At 45.2% G+C, this 14,911-nt stretch overlaps 1 protein-coding gene across 1 annotated transcript in view; it reads right to left on the bottom strand.

Annotated features, from left to right (window-relative positions):
* Positions 1-12,215, bottom strand: part of Rnf150 (ring finger protein 150) — a 223,540-nt gene extending 211,325 nt beyond the window's left edge. Inside the window, exon 1 of the mRNA XM_028786301.1 lies at positions 11,735-12,215. Within this exon, the coding sequence (XP_028642134.1) occupies positions 11,735-12,215 (481 nt within the window). The remainder of the gene's footprint in view (positions 1-11,734) is intronic.
* Between the last annotated feature and the right edge of the window lie 2,696 nt (positions 12,216-14,911).

The following is a 14,911-nucleotide window of genomic DNA, read 5'->3' as shown; positions in this document are numbered from 1 at the left end:
TGTGTGTGTGTGTGTGTGTGTGTGTGTGTGTGTGTGTGTGTGTGTGTTATTGTTTTGGTATCACTATCAAATATTCCAGATGTATAAAAGTTGTTTAAATAATTCTACTTTAGTATTTTGGGGGGGGATGGAACTAGCCTAAATCATCTAAGGCAAGAAGCAAAGGACACTTAGAAAGGAAAGGGATTCATGGCGGGAGGAGGCTGCTCTGGGTGGAGGGTCAGGAGCAGTGAGGTCGAGGTGAGACCTTTTGCTTGGTTACTGGCTTAATGGAAAGTTCTTGTAAGATCTAACTAGGAGAGTGCTTGGCTTACGTCTGTATTTTCAAAAGTGTGTTGTGTGCTCTCTGGAGAGTAGACTGGAATAGTAGCTGTCTACTATGGGGCAGGAGGACAGAAATCCAGAAAGCTATGATCACTGGAACTCATACGGTAGTAACGCTGGTGGTCAGGTGCATTGTCTTCAGAATACATTTCTTTTAATGATCATCCTAGTTCACTTGTATTCAGTTCTGAGAGTTGATCTGTGGCTACACTACATCCTAGGAGAGACAACAGCTCTGATAGAGAATCTGCTGTGGTCATTTTACAAACAAGGACTCCAGTGTTGGGGTTAAAGTTTGGCATCTTGAGCTCTCAAGCATCTGGTCCAGCCATTCGGTTCTTAGTGCTCGCCTCTTGCCTTTCTCCTCCTAGAAAGATGCTGGGCGGGGCAAGCATGCTCACCAGCTGGCTGACTTCAGACTTCTATCTCCAGTCTCCTATGGCATTGGGGTCATGAACCATCTCCACCACCATTGTCTATTTTGTGCCCTGTCCTAGGTACTGACAACCGTATGAGAGAGATAAGGCTTTGTCCTAATGGTAAAAACAATGAGGCATTTCACCCTCTTCAGAGTGAAAGACTGTAAGTAAAACAATGAATACTTAGCGTACCAACGATTTAAATCAAACGTCATTTCACTTCATCATTTTGTCACAACCATTCATGGCTCACTGTTGTTTCAGACTCACTGCATGCTCTCAAACATGCACTGTGCACACCATCTCCTGAGCTCATTGCTGGTTGCCAAAATCCCATGATTACTGTGGAGCCACTAACTCACAATTTAATAATACTTACTGAACATGTGGCCCCCATAGTCTTTGAGAAATTAATAAATTAAAACTACTGCATGTTTTCAAGTGGGATCTTGAAACTCTCAAAACAATCACATAATTTCTTTACACCATTAATAATGAGCCACGTGGTAGAAGAACTTAGGGAGAGCAGAGGACAGGCAGAAAGAGTAGAGGGCAGGCAGGGAGAGCAGAGGGAGGGCAGGGAGAGCAGAAGGCAGGCAGGGTGTGGAGAGGTTACGGTTGGGTAGGAGTAAGAAGCTTGGGGGACACTCATAGTAGGATGCCGACATAAATAACAATAATATATTGCATATCTTAAAAAGAAAAGAGAATGCACTTTGAATGTTTATACTCTAAGGAAACGATATATGTTTGAAGATAGACTTACCCTGTTTCAAACAATACAATATATGCATATCGTGAAATACCACATTATACCACATTGATATATGTAGATTTTATGTATCAGCTAGAAAATATAAAATTAATTAACACATCCATGTTATATAAATGAGGAAAAATAAGATAACATAAAATAGGGACGCCATGGGGTGGGGCCTGGAAAGTCTTAACTGTGCATCTTACAGTCCTTGGAAGAGGGGACTTGAACTACATGGTTTTGTTTCTTGTAATATTTTTGTATCAATTAAACAACAGCACTGAGTGACAGCAGCAGCGAGCAAACAATCTTGAGGGAACTTTTGTCCGGAGCAGTGGCTGTCAATCTTGGCGTCAATCTTATCTGTCAATCTTAGCATCATCCCAGGGCTCGCCTCATGCCACACTGATATATCAGGCTCTCTGCAGACTGGTCTGGGGAGCAAAAATTTTCAACTTTGCAGCTGATTCCAGTTTACAATCAGGGGGAGGAAACTGATGGAAACCAAGATCCTATTAAGAAGGGTCCAGTGGTAGAAAATGAGACCCAGAGGAGCAGGACAGCCTTCCAAGGATACAGCCAATTTGAGGTAGAACCACAAATGAAAACGGAGTTTTCTGAGCGCTACTGCTCTTTTGCATTTAATAACCCCAGACTTAGAACTCTATAGTGAGGAGGGGTAGGGCATAGCACAGTTGTAGCTGGATGATTCTGTCATTTACTGCTTTGGATTCTCCACCTCCTGTGACTTGTATCAGCTTCCAGACTAATCCAGCTTGCAGCCTCGCGATGCCTGTAAGCTGGGATGAGACCAGTCAGCATCAGCGTCGCCACCAATGACTGAAAATGGCTTCCCTACAATGAGAGCACTCAAAGAGTTCACTAACAGGCTAGAGAGACACCGCAGAGACCTGCTCTGCAGCCACGTTGGAAAGCCTTTGACTAACGGAGCTGTTCTGGAGCTTGAGTTGAGCTACATCAGGAGGTTCCTTTGGTTTTAGAGCGAGGCAAAAATACCTCAGAAAAATATGGGATATCAAAAAAATTTCAAAACATACCATTAACATTTTAAAATCTGGAAATACATATTTGCATAATATACATTAATTATTTGGTTAAAAAATCAATATAATGAAGTGAGTAAATAAACAGAGTAGGAGCTGGAGGGGTAATTCAGCAGTTAGAGCATGTCCTCTTCTAGAGGACCTAAGGTTAACTTTCCAGCACCCACACGGTGGCTTACAACTGTCCTTAACTCTAGTTCCAGGGATTCCAGGGCCTTCGTTTGCCCTCAGCAGTTACCAGGCACACACAATGGTGCAGGCAAAACCCTCACACACACAAAAGCAGGTGGATAGTTGGATTCTGGGTCATTTTTATCTTCCTCTGCCTTTTAAAATATTCAACATTTTCAAATGTTTCTATTTGGCACTGAAATCAGATTAAAGGAAAGATTTACACCAATTTTTGTCTGAAGCAAAGGAAATGACTGATGTGTCTTTTGGATTTGTTAAATAACATGTCTATATTTTCTTCCTTAGTTCCAGATAGCAAATAATACATGTACATGTTTATATGTACATATTATATTCATATGAGTGCATGTGTATATGTACGTATCATTCCCTTTTGTGTAGTCGTGACAAAACACCATGACCAAGGTAACGTATAGAAAGAAGGGTTTATTTGGGGCTTTCACTCTGGAGGGACAATAGTGAACCAATGTCACAATAGCGAGGCAGTGGGACTAGACAGTGAGCCATGCACGAAGCTAGCAGGCACTGCAGCAGGAACCTCTGACCACAGCATCTCCAACCACAGGCAGCAAGCAAACACAGCATACTGGAAGGGGTGCATGGCTTGTGAAACCTCAAAACCCACTCCCAGTGACACACTTCCTCCAGTAAGGCCACACCTCCTTAACATACCCAAGCAGTGTCACCAACAGGGTATCAAGTATTCAGATGCCCCAAATATAAGAGAGATCTCTTTCAAATCACCACACTGTATAAAGGAATAATTTTACTTTTCATTATTAACTTTTGTTTTCTTTTGGTTCTTCAAGACAGGGCTTCTCTGTGTATCCCTGGCTGTCCTGGAACTCTCTCTGTAGATCAGGATGGTCTTAAAATCAGAGATCTGTCTGCCTCTGCCTCTCAAGTGATGGGATAAGACCTCCACCCAGAATTTGATTTTTAAAATGTTTAATCTTTCTTTTTACTAACTGAACACTGGTGTTCCGTCTGCATGGGTGTCTATATCACATGTAGCACTATGGGGCCACAGGAGCGCATTGGGTCCCACTAGGCCATCTCATCTGGCCTCACCTTATTTTTAATTTTTCACTTTTTCAAAAGAAGCCAGAGAAACTTTAAATCTTACACCTAGAAACATGCTTGATGGTTCTAACAAACAGCATGATGAAACTCTGGTTCTTTGAAAAATATTGTTTTCTATATTTGGCATATGTATTTTAAAATAATTTTAAAGACTAGTATATATGTTGTTCTATATATATGTATACACACACACATATATACATATTCATCAGATGAATGACAATAAATAATGCACACATCTAACCACAGACACTTTTGATCTCTTATGTCCCTTGGTCTGTCACCAGCATACCCTTTTCCTCTTAGATGAAAACTGAACCAGGAACCTACTTTTTTTTTTTTTTTTTTTTTTTTACAGAATGGATACACATTTGTGGTGGGAGTCGTCTCAAATGAAATTCTAATGAAATTTTAAAATCACCATTGCTATTAAATATATGTTCACACCTTGTATATAAAAGTGCCGAGCATACAAGAAGGCGAGTTCCTGGTTCCGGACAAACTGACTTTATGCACAGCACTGTGCATCATGGGACAGGCCAACCAGAGAAGAAAACCTTATGTACAGAAATTAGTTCATCATTTGAAACAATGAGGAAAAAATAATTTTCTTTTATTGTAGGAAAACTAGGAATTAAATCTTCCAGATGACTCAGTGCTTGTTGCGAAGCCTGGGGCCTGAGTTTAGTCGAGTGCCCACATGGAGGAAGAGAAACATCTCCTGGAAAGTTGCCCTCTGACCTCCACACACAAGACATGGCATGTGCACTCCCATACATGTGTACACAGCTAGACACACTAAATAAATAAATAAATGGAGGAAGGAAGGTGCAAGATTAGATCTAATCACAATATTGTTAATATTTTTATTGCACTATAGGTAGCACATTTATCTTATCACAAATTAAACCACTAAATGGTTAGTCCATCCAAGTTTAAATTAACAGTCCATGTATCTCAAACCCATGAAAAGATCTCCACTCAACACAGCACTCATAACTAGAGCTTGGAACATTCCCTCCGTGTACTGTGACTTGTTTCTGGAGTTTTGTGCTACAGTAAATCCTCAAGGTTTGAGATACTCTAAAGATTTGCATTTCATCTTAACTAAAGTTTAGCTTCTCTCAACTTAGGGAAGACAAGGGGCCTCAGCACCTCTTAGTCACTCAGCAACAAGACCCTCTTTAGAGGATATAAAAAATGAAATGCCTCTTCCGGAGATAAACTGAAGACTTTTAGGTGTTGTCAAAACACCAGTTCTTGACCAGAACTGTGACTGCAATGGTTGAGCTTCTTCCTTTTAAATGAGGAAACTGGCTTCTAAGCCATTAGCCCCACACCAGAGGTGTGACCACCTCTGTCCAAAAGCTCCAAACATGAGCTCTGCAGAGAAAGCTCCGAGCTCTTTCATGATCTTTCTAGATTTCACGGTCAATAAAATTTTGTTTCTCGAGAATTCAGGGGATTTCTAAGGAGAGAGAAACCTAGAATGATGACCAAATTCTTACTAATGATTAGGAATTGGGGGTAGAGTCCTTCCAAATCCCTCACACATGGATGTCTGTGACAGAAAATGTGTAAATCAGTCATTCAGTTTCTGGAAATGCTTAGGCCATATAAAGTTACACTGCCAAGAACGTTATTTAACACCACTGATGAATTATGGCCTTTAATAACAGAGGCTGCGATTCCTGACTGTTGGACTGCTGTCTGCCAGGAACGATGGGGGAGAATTATGGGTTTAGTGTAAAATAAACAAGGACACAGAAACCAGCCGGGAGGGTGATCGGGTGTGTGAACTGAAGGCCAAGCATAAAGGTCAGAGCTTATGTATAAATCTTAGCAGAAAGCTGAAGTGAAGGCAGATGGATAAACAGCAGACCATGTGACCTCAGGCCTGGGAAAGCCCTTAAGAAATTACTGGTACCAGAACACAGGGACTGGTGGATCTACAACGTCCAGGGTCCCTAATCAGAGGCCCAATCCAGTGCCAGAGAAAGCTTGGCATCTCAAAGAAACCCCTTCCTTTCTAAACACTTTAAAGTGCAAACATTTTGCCTTCTCTGAACCATGTCTGATTTTTGCAATTTCATCTCCTTACCCCTAGTGGGATCGTGGTAAGGCTGAGGTTGCAAACATGCTCAACTCGTGCCAAGGCTGAGAGTATGAGCGAATGGAGCTGGCCAGACGCCATGAAAGGTGTCAAGGATTCAAGCTAGCTAGTGAGCACAGAGCACATGCTAGAAGCAGCCCTACATCTTGCCATGGAGGGAGACAGGCAATGAAACTTTAAAAATTGAATCTTAGTAAATAAACCCTGATGCTTTAAAACATAAAGAGGACATTTCTAATAGTTCTTAGAGATCAATTCATCCAAAATTTACATCCCATAAAGAAGAAAACTGCAACCAAGGACAGAAAGTGACTAAGCCAGGCCAAAAGATGAGCTGGAGGCTGGAGGCAGATGTGGAGGAGGAGAGCCTGAATGTAAGGTCCTGTCTCTACTGCAGAATGCTGTTCTACAGTTGGTAATAGGTTTGCAACTCAATAGACTCAATAACATATTGCAAACAAGAATGAACCCTATAGCATTGTCCTGTGCTCAGTGTTAGTGACCACTCTCCACAGCCAGTTTCTGCAATAGGTTTTGAGTTGAGAGGAAGCAAAAGGGAATGGCTGTAGGCATACATCTAGGCTATGAGCATAGACTCTACAGGCAAGCAACCTGCATCTGTAGCTTAGATCTACAGCTTACTGTCTGTGTGACCAGGCCATCTGTAGAAATGAGACTAATTAGGGGAGCTGTTTTAGCCTGTGAAAGTTAAGCTGAACACAGAAGTTCTTGGGTTATCCCTGACACAGTGTACGGAGGATTTGGACCACATTAGCATTACCCTAGGAAAGAGCTATGCTATGCTGAGAGACAAGCGTGGACCTTAATGGGAAATATAAAATAAAACAGCATGGTGGATACTCTAGAAAAATCGATGTCAGCAAAGCAGCTAGGTCCTATATGGAGGTCAGGGCAGAAGGAGACTAGCCATTAAAGCAAGAGCCATCAAGGTAGCAGGAACCCATGCAGTGGATATTAGAACATATCCGCCGGCACAAGCAGGGTTTCCATTAGCTCCTTGCTCCTTCTGAACTTCGAGAAGTCAAGAATATGTATGTATTCTCTCTCTGCCTTCTATCCAAGAACTGAAGATAATCTGTAGCTTCTAAAGCCTCTCCCCTCCCCCATCTCCCAGGAGCCATCAAACTCCTTTCTAGACGACTGGAAGTCTATCTACCTCTTAACTGTGCACTACTGATTAATAAACAGAAAGCTAACAACTAAAGCCTTTGGAAACAGGAAAAATATAAGTTCTTCCAGATGGTAACTCAGATACAGAGAGCTACACACGTGGGGATTCACCACAGGTAACCTGCATGTCCTCATTCTGGCGACAATGACGTTTCAGCCTAGAGAAGGCACCAGTGTAATCAGAGATTAATAAAAAGCTTCCCAATTATCAGGAGAGCCCAGTGTTCTCTTTCCAATAATGGAGGTGGCCACTAGAAATGGGGTGACTGCTCTGTCTCTAAGGCGTGAAAGAATGAATTAGGAGTTCTTTTTTAAGGTCATTAGAGGGATTTGGTGGTTTGTCCCTCAATTTCTGTTTGTTGCTGTGTGTCACTGAGTTATGAGGTAAAACTGGGGAGCTGATCCAGTGGAGCAAGTGTTTGCAAGCATAACAACCTGGGTTCATATCTCCAGCAACCACATACAAAGTTATACCAGAGGGTGGAGGCAGGAGGACTGTAGGGACTGCTAACCAGCCATCCTATCCAAAATGGAAAGCTCCATGTCCAGTGAGAGGTCCTTGCCAAATGCCAGCTCAGATGCAGCTAAGATGCAGCTATCTACATACTAACCCATGAAATTTATACAACAAGCAGTTCAGGTGGACACTGCTACCCTCTGCCACAACGTAGGATGCTCAAGCCCCGAGAGGTTGACTAAATTGATCAAAGTCACACAGCATGAAAACCGCAGAGGCTTACAAGGCAAGGGGTCTCCTCTAACCCTATGCTCCAGTTAACAGGCTCTCTATAAAGGCCTACAGAAAGCGTTGATGTCCTTCCCTTAAAGGACCCTGGAGGAAGGCTGTGGGGCAGGCATCAGATCACCTCCAAGATGTCTCACCACTTTTATATGCATCTAGACATTCAGGCTAGGGCTTGCACAGGGGAGGCATTGTTCCTGGACAGCCTCTTGCTCTGGTCCATGGATACACTCTCTAGAGGTACTATGTCTCCTACCACTCTATTGAGGAACTGTAAATGCAATTGTACCCACCTTTCCTGAACAAAAGTCACATGAATTAAAAGTCTAGGACAGAACAATGAGTGGCTGACCTAAGGGGGAGGAGAATAAAATGAAAGGGGAAAGATGACTTGAGAGCATGTTTTAAAGAAGTCACCATGAAGTCAGTTCCAGCTGCACAAGCTTATAGCCCCAGGGCTCTGCAGCTGGTGCTAGCGGACTGTGAGTTTGCAGCCAATCTAGGCTGTATAGCAGGACCATGTCAACAAAAGAGTAACTGTCATCAAAATGGAGCTGTAATGAAGACAGCACCTCACACTCATCTTGATTTAATCATAAGCACCATCAAGGAGGTTCCGGAACTGACACCTCGTGACTAGTGGAAGGGATCGGAAATGACTTAGACACTTAAGAAATGCGCTCATCTGCTTTCTATTGTTGTGATAAAGACCACAGTCAAAAACAACCTGGGGAGGATAACATGTTCATCTTACAACTATCAGATCACGATCCATCACTGGGGGAAGTAACGGCAGGAATTAAGACATGGAGGCAGAGACCATAGAAGAGGACTGCATAGTGGCTTGCTTGGCAGGGCCATGTTTCATAAACCTGCCAGCATCATCTGCTCAGGCATGGCACTGACCACACTGGGCTGGGCCTTCCCATATCAGTCATTAATCACAGATATACCTGACAGACTTGCCTACAGACCAATCTTATGGGGCATTCTCTCAACTGAGGCCTCATCTTCCTAGATGACCCTAATCTGTACCAAGTTAACAAAAAACTAACCAGCATGGGGAAGGAATCTGGCAATTCCTTAAAAGTCATAGAGTGGCCATGTAACCCAGAAATTCTGCTTCTCAATATAAACCTATTAGAAACACACACACACACACAAACGATGGCACAAGAATATATGTAACAGCACCACTCATAAAAACTCCAAGGTAGAAATGACCCAGTTCCCATCAACTTACAATAAATAAAATGTGGACTGCTTTTTGGCAGTAAAAATAAATGGAGTAGTAGTCAGTGAGATTTACTGCAACCATGGTGAGCACTGGGAAGAGTATGATCTGTGAGGACCTGGGCCAAATCTACATAGTAAAGCACTCCAGGAGCAAGAAACTAATACATAGAAATGGAAGGGAGGGAGAAAGGAAGCAGACATGACAGAAACTCAGAATCACAGATTCAGAAAAAGAAAAAAAAATCTTAAAGAAGGGAAGAGAGGGAGAGAGAGAGAGAGAGAGAGAGAGAGAGAGAGAGAGAGAGAGAGAAGTTATTAGCTGACTTTGTATGTCTGGTAGATTAGGGCTCTATCACAGGAGATGAACACTATAGGCTCCAGAATTCCAAACCCAAGCCTTCTCCCCCCCCCCTCCCAGGCTATTGACTCCTCAACTCAGGGCACTCACGGAGACATAAGGCAATATTAGCTTTTAATTTTCCTCTAAACTCAGGGACTGGATTTTAAAAGGCCACAATCATGTCCCCTGGTGTCCTGCATTCCAAGCTCATGAAATAACCAAAGTCCATCAGCATCTAACCTGTATATGGTTTCCTAAGTGAATTCCCAAGTCTGACTCATATTTAATGAGGAGAAAGTTGAGCCTTCAGTTCCTAGAAGAAAGCGCAGGCATTGACTCACAGTCAAACTCGTGTGCTCACCTTGCTCACACGTAACACAGTCCTGTAGAAGTCTCCTGCTCTGACTAATGTGGGAATGTGTCCAAGGCATAACAGGGAGTTCAAGGCTAACAGCAGGCACGACTTGGAGAAATATTACATTAACTTTTAGACTACTACCAAGCCTTTCCTTCTCAGTATGCCTTAAGCATCCTTTGTGTAGAAAATCAAATTACAGCTTTCTTCAAGACTGGTGAGCCATTAGTTGATCCAGTGTGTCTGCTGTTCTGAAAACAGTTTCTTAGACAGGAACAAATGATAACTGTTATGCTGTGCACAGAGAAGCTCAGTTTAAGATTCCACACCCACACACAGAAGAGCATTTATGGAACCCGTAAATTCCACTCACAACCTTGGTGTTTACAGAACCCAGAATAACCCCTGCATGCCCTACTTCCCACTCCCTGAATCTATATTTTCCATATTAAATGTTAATTGAAAGACACCTTACATGATTCTGATACTCTTCCATAGTGCAAATATCCTTGGAGATCGAATTGACAGGGGTCCTATGACTCAAGGTCAGAGTACAGGCCTCTCCCTGGAAGAGTGACTGAGCTCAAGGAAACATAGCAAATGGCTCTAACATGCAGGGTTGGAAGTTTTCTAAGGTAATGAATGGCCCCTCTTCATGAAAATGATGCTGTTTTCTGGCTTTTCATAAGCCTCTGACACTTTGCCTCCCAACCTGTTTTCCAGGAAGTTAACAAACGCCCTTGACCACAACAGCTGGCGTTGATTACTGCGGGCAAATTAATTGTATATCTTACTAACTGGAGATAAGAACTCTTGAAAGGGAGACATGTCTCTAAAAAAAACATGTCTGCATATACAACCAATCTGGGTGTTCCATCCCAGTTCTTTGCTTATTAAAAGCCTGGCCTTTAATTGCAACAATAGTTTTGATTGGACGACTCTGCTCAGATCAACGCTCCAGTTATTTCTCCCACCTCCTGCCTGCAGAAGCCTCCTCTCAGGAAATACTCTGAGGAAAAAAAAAAGACCCACATCTCAAATACATCTTGCGCTCAAAGACGGCAGTTTCCTACAACCAATGGCTTGTGCTAAGAAATATAAATAACATAGCCTTGTTGCTTCTATTACTTCTCTCACCAAAACACTGCTCATAGACTGCTGAATTGGGACAAGAAAGCCTATTTTTAGTCCTGGCCCCTGTGATCACTGACAAAGGTCTTTCTTTAGAGCTTCTTGAAACCAGGCAGGCAAAGGCCGGCACAGCAGTAGAAAGTAATTCTAAGTTTGTGGCTCTTCTTGGCTTGTTGGGCATTGCAATGCTTCACCCCTGCTCCCCATCAGGCCGGTTCCCTAGATGACAATCCTGAGCTGGTACATTGAACATTATTTACTTATGGTCTCAGCAAGGCTCCTGAGAAGGGCTGAAACCTGACTTCTTCCTGGGAGCAGTTTGCAGGCAGTCAGCTGCAGGCAGGTAACTTGACCTGCCTCTTGATAGAACAAACACTCGCACCAGGTAAGTATATCTGATACACACAACGAAGCGCAGACAAGAGTTATCAGAACTTCCGGTTCCAAACAGGTGCTGAGATGGTCACTAACAAGAGCAGTATCCCAGCCCTGTCTCCCAAACCTCACTCCCCAAATTCTCCTGGGGAGAATCCCCCCCCCATTGTGAACCCTCTCCCTAACCAGACTCTCTGATACTCCCCCAACATGCTGAAACCTCTCCTGCTCGTAACCGCCTTCCCTGTCCCCAAACGACGCACAACAAAACTTAATAGGTTCATAAGAGACCGGTCTCTGGTGCTGCACGGACTTCCCAGGCGGAGGTGCCAGGGAGGCGGTGCTAGATCTCTCTAGACGCCTCTCGGGCTCCCCTCCCCCACGTCCGCCAGGCACCCCCGGGGTTGCTCACCTGCGTGGGGCATGGTGATGGTCTCATTGGTGTTGGAGCCCACGTTGAAGATGACCACAGCGGAGGCGTTCTGCAGGAACGCGTTCCGGATCTTATCCCTGTAGGTGCAGTTGCCCTTGGGGATGAGGGCTATCCAGTGCTTGCCGTGGGCCGGCGCGGCGAACTTGGTGTTGGGGTCGCAAGCCAGGCGGTCGTGGGCCGAGCTGGCCATGACCACCTCGCCGCGCGCGTCCTGCTTGGGCGAGTGCTCGCCGTAACGCCCGCACTCGCTCTTCTCCGTGTGCAGCTCGGCGCCGCCACCGCCGCCCGCCACGGCGGCCCCGGGCTCGGGATCCGTATAGGTGATGTTCACGAAGGCGGTGTACCATTCCTCCTTCTCCGCCACGGTGAAGTCCAGGCAGAGCAGATGCACGAAACAAAAGGAAAGCAGCCATGTTGAGAGAGCCAGACTGCGGCACGCTTGGATGAGAGACATTGTCATCTCTCTCCTCCGGGGACCCCTCCCCGCCCCCTGCGCCCTCCCCCCGGCTCCGTCCCTCCTTTCCCAGCCCGGGCCAACCCCGGGCCGCTGCTCTGGTCCTCCTGTCGCTGCGACTCACTCCCGGGCCGGCGGAGCCCCGGCTGGGACGCGCAGCCGCTGCGGAGACCGGATCCGGGGCGAGCGGGAGAAACCCGCCCTGTCCCCTCTCAGCCGACGCGCGGCGCTGGCATCGGGCTTCCCGGGTGATCGCGGCGCGGACACGGAGCGGGCGTCGCGCACTTGCGGGGGAGTCCGGCTACCAGGCGTCCTGCTCCTTTGCCCTGCGTCGCCTTCTCTCATAGAGGTGGCGGGGGTCCTCGGGTTTGGAGAGGGTGGCGGCTCTGCTTGTCGCGGCCGAGCGGGGCGGGGATGGGGTGCTGGAGATCCCCGGTGCTGGGACTATCGGTCCGGCTGCAGTCGCGGCGGTCGCTCCTGTTACGCGTGGGTTCCCTTGGGCAGTGGGCGCTGCGCTTCTGGACAGACTAGATGGCTACGCCCGGGACACTCACTTGCCGAGGGAGGGGGAGGTACGGGGCAGATGGGATGGGGGAGAGCGTGAGCAGAGGGGTACAGCGTTTTGTGTGTGTCTGTATTTGTGTGTGTGTGTGTGTGTGTGTGTGTGTGTGTGTGTGTGTGTGCGTGTGAGGAGGAGCTTAATATGATGTCAAAGCTCCTGGGCTCCCCTTGCCACGCTCACTCTGTCTCTCTTCCTGGGCGTCAGCGACCTCTGCTGGGCCTCAAATTCAGACAAGTTTGGGGCAAAAGGTAAAAAAGACCTTTCAGGCCTTTTGGGAACAATTGAGGGAGTCTTAAATACAGCAAAATGTAGATACCGCTCTGGACCAGCATCTCCACTTGCTCGAGGATGTGCAGAGTATTCTCTGTTACTCATCCCAGGGTTGGTGGGTAATGAGGCTCCTTCCCTCCAGACCTGAATATTTAGGACAATGGCTTTCAGAATCCCAGTTTTAAACCAGCTTGAATTAAGGAGAGTTTCGTATTTATTAAGTCAGGGGTGGGGTCCTCGGTGATGCGCACTTTGCTGGTCTAAGGACCAGTCTGTGGTGTGGGTAGAAATGACTTCTTTCCTTTCTCCTGGAAGTCAACACGTGGCGTTAGTTTTCTTAGAAAACGGATCTTGCCTCATACTTTTTAAGACTCTGAGACATTTTGCCACTGTCTTCACTCTAACAGCTATGACCTACCTCACAGGGTCACTGGCGGCGGAGGCGGGGCAGGGGAGGGGCGGTTATTTTGGTTACCATTTTAAGGTGCATTCTTCAGTTGTGACAGAGTTTAAAAGAAGCCAGTGGAGAACTGTTTCCCAGAGTAGTGTAGAGTAGCAGAATTCTTTAACAATTAGATTACTTCCTCACTAATGGTTTCCGTAGCTTCAGAAACCAGTAATATAAAATGTCTACTTATTTATTTATTTATTTATATATGTGTATGATAGTTCTTAATCATTTACATTTTATTTTCCACATGGTTCTCTTCCTGTGCCTCCCGATGAGACGCACTGAAATGTCCCAGCAGCTCTTGTCACAATATACACATCCCAGGTCTGTACACCAGGAAACACAAGACGGACTCTGGATATATCCTGTGGAATGAAAGATCTATGCTAACACTCTTAAGCTAATCGAAGACAGAAGTAACAGATACAACTTGAAGAGACTCAGTTGTCATGGCTAAATCCAGCAGATGAGTCTGGATGGGGTCCTGGGAAAATAAATAATTGAGAGACATTTGAATGAGGTCTGTAGACTGTATGATACATTCATGAGGTGATTTCCTGACTTGGAAGTTTACATTGCAGTTTTGTGAAAAAATATCCTTGTAAGGAGTCTCTGTGTGTCTGAAATATTTAGTAGTAACTAGGCAGTCTTTCTGCAACTTGCTATTTTATAGCTCAGAGAAAACAATTAACCAGAAAATCTTGATATCCTCTGGGCAGGCATGTAGAGTGTCTGGGATTCAGTTCATGATACTGTTGTGCACAAACAAGCTTCCAGCCTGTGTTAGCCATAGGCTTCTCTCACCCTGACACCTCACTTTTCCTGTGGGATGACTTGCACTGATGAGCCAGTGACTCCTTGAAAGAGGAAAGACAACTCTGCCGCATCCTCTTCCCTGTGCACAGCATCCCGAGTCTGTTGGTTCATCTATTATCACACAGTTTTCTAGACTCAGAACAGACAATTGGGAGCAAAGCAAGATTCTTGCATGCCTAGTGGGATGGGAGAAAAGAGAATTCGAAAGTTTCAGATCATGTCGAGTTAGTCACGCATGTTCCAAAGAGAGAAGAAGCAGTAGATTAGGAGAGCGTGATTTACTTCCCACAAGGTGACAGTTTATGCCAGAGTCAACTGCTACAAGACAGTGTCTAAATATAGTCCCCAAAGGTTGAAGGATTTGAATATTTGAGGACCAGGTGCTGGTAACAGGAGGGAGGCGACATAGGTACAATAGCTCGGGTAGGATGGTGTTTGATGTGCTCAAGAGCCACAGTGAGTTCGTGGAGAGGGATGACAGATGAAGACAGTGAACCAACGGGTTCAGAGCAATGGCGGACGATTCTACACGGACTTGCAGTTCAATCTGGGTGAGAGGAGGATTCCTGGAAGATTTCTGGACAGAAAAGTGTGGCGTTATAT

The sequence above is a fragment of the Grammomys surdaster genome, unplaced genomic scaffold (assembly GCF_004785775.1).
Source record: "Grammomys surdaster isolate TR1022 unplaced genomic scaffold, NIH_TR_1.0 125463, whole genome shotgun sequence".
Lineage (NCBI taxonomy): Eukaryota > Metazoa > Chordata > Mammalia > Rodentia > Muridae > Grammomys > Grammomys surdaster.
Note: the sequence above shows the minus strand (reverse complement) of the source record. Positions and strands in the feature narration are given on the sequence as shown.